Source organism: Enhydra lutris, unplaced genomic scaffold, assembly GCF_002288905.1.
Source record: "Enhydra lutris kenyoni isolate GAN:26980312 unplaced genomic scaffold, ASM228890v2 scaffoldscaffold14, whole genome shotgun sequence".
Classification (NCBI taxonomy): domain Eukaryota; kingdom Metazoa; phylum Chordata; class Mammalia; order Carnivora; family Mustelidae; genus Enhydra; species Enhydra lutris.
Genome location: NW_019154098.1, coordinates 39,096,752 through 39,106,141, shown reverse-complemented (window position 1 = coordinate 39,106,141; position 9,390 = coordinate 39,096,752). Strand labels below are relative to the sequence as shown.

Genomic DNA, 9,390 nt, shown 5'->3' with positions numbered 1-9,390 from the left:
ATTCAGCTGACAGTCACCCAGAGAAGGGTCAGGAAAGGAAGGACAAGAGAAATGACACATCTGAGGCAGAAGGAGAGGTCTCTGGGGCTCAAACTCCATCCTGTGGGCTCTCAGGAAGGCCTGGGGCAGAGGAGAGATAGCCAGTGCCTGAGAGGCAGGTGACAGGAAGATGGGGAGGACCCTTAGCTGGGTGCCATGTTGTCCTCTGAGTAATTTCTCTTGTGGTGACCTTAAGTCCAAATTTAATCCAGTTTATCTTAATTATTCTACCCTCTTTGCAGGACATTCTGGGAAATCAGGGAGGGGTCCCCATGCTGCTGTTCCCAGCAGAGCTCTTAGGGAAGCCTCCCAAGGAGAAGGGCCTCAGAGTGGAGGGGCAGAAGGCAAGATGACCAGGCCCCATCTCCTGATCTTGCCAGCCATGGGACATCCGGGCATCTCTTTTTCCTAAGGGACTCAGAAAAGAGCCCTTCAGAAACAACCTTCCCTCCCTGTTGACCTCCAGAGGAGCCTAGGGATGGGGGCTGCAAGAGGAGAGGAGGGTGGCTTCTAGGGATAAGGCCAAAGGGCCTAGGCCAAGACTCACATATAACACACTCAGTTCTGCAACCAGAACAGCACAAGAGCAATAGAAATATTTACCATAGCCTCTTGAGAAACTTAATGAGGAATTGCATTTGGAATGCAGCAAAACTTAAAATCCTTTGTTCCTCAATTTTTCTCTTAATCTCCCACACCAGTCTCTGTCCTCCCCTCCCGGTGCCCTCCTTCCCAAGGTTCTGGCCCGAGGCCCAGCTCAGGACACGCCCCCCTCCTGCTTCCCTCTTCTCTTCAGTCTGCCTCCGCCCCTAGCAGCTTGTCTGTGAATCCACCCAGACAGGCCTACTGGCCCCCGCATTCCTGGTCCTCATTACCGCTGTGAGCATCGTAGGGGCCCAGGAACAGATCCTCTCCCTAGATGAAGAAGAAATCCTCACTATTCTCAATCACAAATTATCTTTAAGTGATTCTTTTTTTTTTTTTTAAAGATTTTATTTATTTATTTGGCAGGCAGAGAGGCAGGCAGAGAGAGAGAGAGAGAGAGAGAGAGAGAAAGAGAGGAGGAAGCAGGCTCCCTGCCGAGCAGAGAGCTCGATGTGGGGCTGGATCCTAGGACCCTGGGACCCTGGGACCATGACCCAAGCAGAAGGCAGAGGCTTTAACCCACTGAGCCACCCAGGTGCCCCTCTTTAAGTGATTCTGAAAGGCCCACATCTACCTGCATTTATGGTGCCCCACTCTGGGCAGGCACTGACTCTACAGTTGGGATGGGTGTGGGTGTTTACAAAGCTGAGTAAGACACACCCCCCAGCCTTTGGTGCTGACCAGTGGGCTGCACTTAGGCTCGTAGTTCTGTATTCACGCCCCCAAAGACATGCTGCTCCAGCTCTCAACCTTGGCTCCACATTGCTGTCACTTCAAGGGCTTTAAGAAAACACCGATTCCCTGGTCCTACACCAGGGATTCTGATTTAACTGGTCTGGGTGGGACCCAAGGCATCTGGGGGCTTTGGCTCTTTTAAAAGCTCCTGAGTGATTCGAATGAGCAGCCAGGGATGAGACCCATTAGTCTAACCAATTACTTGGGAGAGCACCCCAGAGTCTGGGGTCCCCAAACCATCTCCTTTTCCAGCTGCCTTCTTGATCCATCAGAAGAAGAGGCGGGGCCTAGACTCAGGCTAGCACAGAACAACATTAACGTAGGAGCTAAAGCCTCATTCATTCATCATTCAATCACATATTCAGTAACAGTTTAATGTAAATTCTGTGTAAGAAACAATAGAAACTGATGGCAGGATCCAGTTTGAATCAGGCAGTTGGGCCTTTTTGAGGAGGTGACATTTAATGCAAGACCTGAGTGACAAGAAGCCTACTATGTCAAGCTGCTGTGACAAGCAGAGAGAACAGTAGGTGCAAAGGCCCTGTGCACAGAGCAAAGGAGCATGTGGCTAGAGTGTAACTGGTAGAGAAGAGCAGTGGGATGAAGTCTGTGAGCTGGGCAAGGGTGAAGCATGGAGAGTCTGGTGACTGTGGTAAGGAAGGGGCTCTTGTTTTCAGTTTGATAGGGAGCCCCTGAAAGGTTTTTAGGAAAGAAAGACATGACACGGTTTGTGTCTTTAAGAGAACCAGCCTGTGTCGGGAAGGGTGGCTGGTAAGGGGCAGGATGGACACAGGTGAATAGTCTGTTCTGGGGGTGGAGGGGGGATGCCAGGCACCCCGGGGAGAGGAGCAGTGCTCAGCTCCTCTGCAGTGGGGAATGTAGGTCAGGCAGCCCAGCTTCCTCAGCCAAGCCGCCCGAGCAGCCCCCTCGCCTGTCAGAGAAAAAAGCCAACTCTGAGATGTGTGGGCTCAACTGAGAGATCAGTGCTGGCAGGGGAGGCAGAGATAATAGTCACCCAGGTGCAGGGATCTAGGGCACTGCCTGGGGGTCCCTTTGTCCCCCTTCCCAGGGTGCCTCTCCCACCTCCCCTCTGCCCCTTCAGGATCTCCCGAGCAGGCCAGCCCAGAGGCAGGCTTTGATGTGTGCCTGGAGCAGGCGGCTATATTTTAAGATCAGGGCTCAGACCTCTAAATAAACCATAAACACAGCCGGCTTCCCTGGTACGGAAGGAGGCAGACGGCTCCATCTCTCTTCAGCACGGTGGCTGGGAAATAAACAAGTGGCTCTCCCTGTCACATACACTTAACCCTCTGCAAAGGCACCTGTCAGACAAGCAGAGCTCCTGCCTCAGCCTTTCCAAGAAATAACTGAGATGCCCAAACTTGGGCTTCTCTCTGCAGCCTTCAAGTTCATTTTCCCTTTAAGGAAAGGTGGGCGTGGGGGCTTGTCCTTGACCCCAGGCAAATGCTAACAGAGGGCAGGAATGAGCACTAGGCTGGCAAGAAGCTGGGGACATACTGGCACAGCTCTGTGGGCTGAGGAAGTGGACAAGAGAGTGGTGGAGAGGGAGGAAAGGAAGGGGAATGGGAAGGAGGAAGGAGGAAGGGGGCAGGTGGGAGTCGGGTACAGAACCGCGATGAGTGAAAGCCCAATGGGCCTGGGCAGAGCACAGGTAGGGTGGTCATGGGTGTGGGAGAAACAAAGAGAAAAAGAATGCAGAGGGGACTCTCACATCATGGGCCCATGGAGTGAAATCTCCCATGAACATAAAGGAAGAAGGAATGAGCAAGAACAAAAACAGACAGGAACAGAAGGAGGCAGGCAGATAAATAAAGCAGGGGAGGGAAGAGAACCCCAGAGTTACCAAGCCCAAGCCTTTCTCCGGAGAGAGGGGACCTCCTAATTCGACAAGAGAAGGTGATTTAAACACTAAGCTAAACCAGGGAGAGTCAGTAGCGAGACCAAGGGAATGGGAGTGGCTGGGAACAGTGGCCATGCAGCAGAAACCACACAGCAGAATGGGGGCTGTGAGCTTTGGGGTGGCCAGAAGCCAGGCAGCACCCAGTGGGGATGGGAGCCAAGGGCTAGAGCAAGCCACAGAGCACACAGAGCCAGCCCACAGGTGCTACTGTGAAGGACACCTGCAGCAGGGAGATCTCATAGCTACCACTGTCCCCAAGGTGTGGGAGGGGGTGAAAGATTAAAAGAGGCAGCAACACAGCAATCACGCATGTCCTTACACACACACACACACCCTCAGCACACTCTCAGCAGCACTCCCATGGGGGTAAAGGAGACCCAGGGGCCTCCAGACTGTAAGTTAGCCAGGTGTGGAGGGAGCCACAGACTTCAAAGGATAGATTCAACAGACCTAGGTGGGGGAGGGGGATGTATGAGGTGTGCATGCTCCAAACTCGCAGACCTCAACAGAAACAGAGATGGAGACAAAGAGGACAAATACCAGATTCTTTCTCTCTCTCCCCCATACACACACACACACCCCTCTTTTATTTTATTTTTAAAGATTTTTTTTATTTATTTGACAGAGAGAAAGATCACAAGTAGGCAGAGAGGCAGGCAGAGAAAGAGGGGGAAGCAGGCTCCCCGCTGAGCAGAGAGCCCAATGCGGGGCTCGATCCCAGGACCCTGAGATCATGACCTGAGCCGAAGGCAGCGGCTTAACCCACTGAGCCACCCAGGCGCCCCAACACACTCCTCTTTTAAAAGCATCAGACACAAGAGAAAGGATGCTCATGAGGCCCTCACCACCTTATTCTCCCCGCCCCCCGCTACCCCACCACAATTGCTGGCCTCCCTGGAACTCCTTGCATTTGCAGATGGTACAGGGACACGGCCAGGGGACCCTCTCAGCAGGCCCCACACTGCACACAGTCCCCCAACCTCCCGCCCTCATACCCGGAGGCCAGCGAGGCTGGCACAAGGACAATCTCCTGTAAGGGAAGGCAGGCTTGGATTCAGGAACCCCCATATAAAGCCAGATCAGGGGGCTTCCCCGGGCCATCCAGGGAGCTGCAAAGCACTGGCGCTTCCCAGAGCACCTGTCTAGATGGGACAGCATGGCCAGGCCCACATACAGAGAGGATGTGCTTTCCCTGTTGCTGGACTGGTTTTCCTGTGGGTCCAGAGCCCCACCACAAGGACTTTCTCCAGTACTTCTGACCCAGCCTGTAGCCCACTAGCTCCCTGCTAACTCACATGGTGCTCCAGTCTTTGCAAATGGGGTCTATGAAAAGGGCTGAAAGACTAAAGGGAGGGGGCTCCCCAGAGACTGTGGGTTGATGTCTCAACTCAGGCAACAGGCAGTGATTTAAGGAGCAATCTTTGAAGACCAAGACCTCAGATTTGGGCCACAAGTCTCTTAGGGAATGCGGACACAGATACTGAGCACATCTCCACCAGATCCACGGCTGCACGGTCCCCACTGTGTCCACAGGCACACAGTGCTCATTTTATCACACACAGATCCCGTCTCAGTGCCACTGAATACTACATTGCATACAGCCGGCTGCATACAGTAACCAGTTGTAACAGGCATCACTGACATGCCCTAGGTTCGCCTGTTCTGGCGTACTGTACACACCTCCTCACCCTTCAGAGGTTCCATTTTTATCAACGCTACACATGCAGACACTAAAAAGTCCTACTGTCCTTGGACTACACACACACACACACATACACACACACAGAGCTCACTATCATCCTCTAAATCCTGCACAACACACCAGCCTGTACACTACACACAGGGTGCCCATACAGAATTCCCCCAAAGAACTACTTGACTCCTTCCCAGGAGTGGTGCCTGCGATGCCACCCCTGGCAAGCTGAGATGAACTGACCTCAGGCTTCCCTATCCCTTTCCTTTCCTTCCCTCCCACTGCCTTTCCCCAAAGCCCACCCCAAGCTTCAGGAAACTTTGCCTCAGGTCCCCAAAAGGGGAAAGCCGGGATTCCTCGAGCCCTGCCTTTCCCCCAGACTCAGGCAAGCGGCCCCTCCTTCCCCAGCTAGACTCTAGCCCGGCACCCAGTGGGAAAAGGTCACCGTAGGCAGTCCCCTGCCTGCACCCTGAGAGGAGGGAGAGTGGCAATAACAGCTGTCACCGAGGGATGGGAAAGGTGCCGGCCATGTATCGAGCCGGGGGCGCAGAGGGGTCGCGGTGACGCGCCCGAGGAGAGCCGCGAAGCCGACGCGGCGGCAGCTGCATCTCCCGAGTCTGGGGCGGCGGCCGCGCCCGGTGGTGGGGCGCGTGGAGCTGTCCTTTCAGCACCACGGCGCTGCGCCCCAGCGCAGGGCCAAGTCGAGGTGCACCGGCTCCGCTCCTGCTCCGGCTCCCGCTGGCGCCTGCGGCGCGGGCTGTTGTCTCTCTCCGGGGCTGAGGGCATGCGGATCGAGAGAAGGGGGCTCTGCAAGCGGCGGGGCCAAGCAGCCACCTGTGAGCCTCCCGCAACTGCGGGCGGCGGCGGCGGCATCTCCGGCCGGAGACAGGAGGAGACGCTTGGCGGACCCCGCCCGCCGACCCGCCGGGCGCACACACAGGCGCACACACACTCGCACCCGCGCGCACACGCACAGCCAGCTAGCAGCGGCGACCGCAGCGATGCTAACAAGCAGGTCGGGGAAGTTTCCCGCGGGCCTCGGCCGCGGGTCCCCGTGCTCGCAGGTAAGCTCTTCCAGAACGCGCAGGGCGAGCCCTGGCAGCTCCGCCGGGTAAGGTGCGGCGCACGCGGCTCCGGGGCACCGCGCCAGGCGGGCGGGGAGGCCCGGGGCTGGGGGCGAGGGGGCTCCAGTCTTGAGGGCTGGACGCAGGGGACGCCAGGCTGGCCCCCTACCCAGAGGCCGGGTTTACAAACACGATTGGTGTATTTCCCCGCCCCCCCCCCCGAAGCTGCGCGCCCCCCATCTCGGCCCAGCCCTGCCCGTGCGCATCCCAGGTACAGTCCCGCATGTCTGCGGCGAGCGGGCGGGGGCGTCTCCTACGCCCGCCTACGGGCAAGGTCAGCTCTCAGCCACACTGGGCACTCAAAGGCGGGGAGGGCGACCCCCCGCAAGCGTAAAGCGATCGACAGGACCCCCCCCCCCCCCGGAGGAGGTGGAGGCGCGGCCATGCTACTGAAAATATACCCTCTCCTCCCTAGCGTTTCTTTGGGAAGGGGCCAAACCCCATGGAACCTTCCCCCTATCCCAGCGCCCTCAGACCCTAGAGACCCGCCCGGGGAGGACTGGGGCTCGCCAGAGACGGGTGGGGAGAAAAGAAAGGGGCGCCCCGGCTGCGGGCGCTCGGCGCTCACAAGACGTGGTTTCCTCCTCCTGCAGGTGTAGCGCCCCCGCGCGGCACGGGCGTTCGGGCGTCTCCAGCATGACCCGCCAGAGTCTGTGGGACGTGTCTGAGGCCAACGTCGAAGACGGAGAGATCCGCATCAATGTAGGAGGTTTCAAGAGGCGGCTGCGCTCGCACACCCTGCTGCGCTTCCCTGAGACGCGCCTGGGCCGGCTGCTCCTCTGCCACTCGCGCGAGGCCATTCTGGAGCTCTGCGATGACTACGACGATGTCCAGCGTGAGTTCTACTTCGACCGCAACCCTGAGCTCTTCCCCTACGTGCTGCATTTCTACCACACGGGCAAGCTTCACGTCATGGCCGAGCTGTGTGTCTTCTCCTTCAGCCAGGAGATCGAGTACTGGGGCATAAACGAGTTCTTCATTGACTCCTGCTGTAGCTACAGCTACCATGGCCGCAAAGTGGAGCCAGAGCAGGAGAAGTGGGACGAGCAGAGCGACCAAGAAAGCACCACTTCCTCCTTTGATGAGATCCTGGCGTTCTACAACGACGCCTCCAAGTTCGATGGGCAGCCGCTGGGCAACTTCCGCAGGCAGCTGTGGCTGGCGCTGGACAACCCTGGCTACTCAGTCTTGAGCAGGGTCTTCAGCATCTTGTCCATCCTGGTGGTGTTGGGGTCCATCATCACCATGTGCCTGAATAGCCTGCCAGATTTCCAGATACCTGACAGCCAGGGCAACCCGGGGGAGGACCCCAGGTTCGAAATTGTGGAGCACTTTGGTATCGCCTGGTTCACATTTGAGCTGGTGGCCAGGTTTGCTGTGGCCCCTGACTTCCTCAAATTTTTTAAGAATGCCCTCAACCTAATTGACCTCATGTCCATCGTCCCCTTTTACATCACTTTGGTGGTGAACCTGGTGGTGGAGAGCACACCTACCTTGGCCAACTTGGGCAGGGTGGCCCAGGTCCTGAGGCTGATGCGGATTTTCCGCATCCTAAAGCTGGCTAGACACTCCACTGGCCTCCGCTCCCTGGGGGCCACCCTAAAATACAGCTACAAAGAAGTCGGGCTGCTTTTGCTCTATCTCTCTGTGGGGATTTCCATCTTCTCCGTCGTGGCCTACACCATTGAAAAGGAGGAGAACGAGGGCCTGACCACCATCCCTGCCTGCTGGTGGTGGGCCACCGTCAGCATGACCACTGTGGGATATGGGGATGTGGTCCCGGGAACTACGGCGGGGAAGCTGACCGCCTCTGCCTGCATCCTGGCTGGTATCCTAGTGGTGGTACTGCCCATCACCTTAATCTTCAATAAGTTCTCCCACTTTTACCGCCGCCAAAAGCAACTGGAGAGTGCCATGCGCAGCTGTGACTTTGGAGATGGAATGAAGGAGGTCCCTTCTGTCAATTTAAGGGACTACTATGCCCATAAAGTTAAATCCCTCATGGCAAGCCTGACGAACATGAGCAGGAGCTCACCGAGTGAACTAAGTTTAAATGATTCCCTACATTAGCCGAGAGGACTTGTCACCCTCAAACCCACACTGCTGGGTTGCATCTTGTGCCTCTGACACAGTTCGGGCACCTTAGGGTTATGGCATAAGGAGTAGGCCCAGCCCCACAAGGGAGAGAGAGATGCATGGGCTATGCACCCCATGTTGCTTCCCCAGCATTTAGAATCTTTTTTAGAGGGTGCTGCATTAGACATCATGCCTTTGCACCCTTCTGTGAAATGATACTCACTGGTCTTTGCTTCGTGGGCATAAAAATGTTCCCCTTTCTGCCAGATGAGTACCACCCAGAATGCTAATTTTTCTGTGTATCCTGTGCTCTACTCTAGTGCTCGTGGCCCAGTACTGTCTTGTGAGTTGTCTGTGCTCTTGTTTCTGAGGTTGTCGTGTGAGTTCTGTCCCAAAAGCCCCCACAGGTCTGTCCGGTGGAAACCCATCCAAGAGGTCAGCAAGGCTGTGATGAGATTTTGCTCAGTCATACAAAAACAAAATCTCAGTTCTTTATCCATTGCTTTCAGTTAGTGTTGTTACCAAAACAAAGAATCCGAAGTGGAGCACACGGGACCAATGCAAGTCCATGAGTTGTTTTTACAAATTATCTGTAGCAATGTGGCTTGCATGGGTACCCCAGTTCACCTTTAGAATGATGTACGCTAATGTTCATCTTGTAAATGTCGCCTTTAGAGACTGTTACTCTGTTAAACATGTAGTGATGATTGAATTTTTTTTTCCCCTAAGAAGAGAAGCATTAGGGACAGGCCTTCAGCTACACGTAGGCCAAATCGTGGAATACCTGAAGACCTTTCAAAGCCTGGCCTTCATCTTTCCAAGGGGGGTCACAGAGATATTTATTTCTGGCTGAGGTTCCCGGTCCAGGCCATTTGATGAAACTTTGCTGTGTCTTAGATATAAGCATGTTTTTGCAATATTTATTTTTTAAGATGTTTAGAAATAAGGTCCTGTTGTCTTTCTCAACTCAACAGAGGTTTACTGTTGTCTTCTCTCCTGGAGGCAAACATTACTGTGTTGCTAGCAAGAGCAATAGCTTAGAAACTGTTGCTGGCTCTGGAAGCTCATAAAATGAGAGCCCCTTTCTTTCCCAGCAGAATTTACCTGGGTCATTTTGCTTCTAGGATACAGTGGGTTATATATGATGCTCTCATTGC

At 55.2% G+C, this 9,390-nt stretch overlaps 1 protein-coding gene across 1 annotated transcript; it reads left to right on the top strand.

The window, feature by feature from the left end:
- Positions 1–6,540: 6,540 nt before the first annotated feature.
- Positions 6,541–8,958, top strand: LOC111146838 (potassium voltage-gated channel modifier subfamily S member 2). Its single transcript, XM_022502546.1, has one exon. The coding sequence runs from the start codon at positions 6,794–6,796 to the stop codon at positions 8,225–8,227; it is 1,434 nt and encodes a 477-aa protein (XP_022358254.1). The 5' UTR covers positions 6,541–6,793; the 3' UTR covers positions 8,228–8,958.
- The last annotated feature ends 432 nt before the right edge of the window (positions 8,959–9,390 follow it).

Excerpts from the sequence above, each read along its gene's own strand:
- LOC111146838 (XM_022502546.1), top strand. The coding sequence starts at position 6,794 with ATGACCCGCCAGAGTCTGTGGGACGTGTCTGAGGCCAACGTCGAAGAC.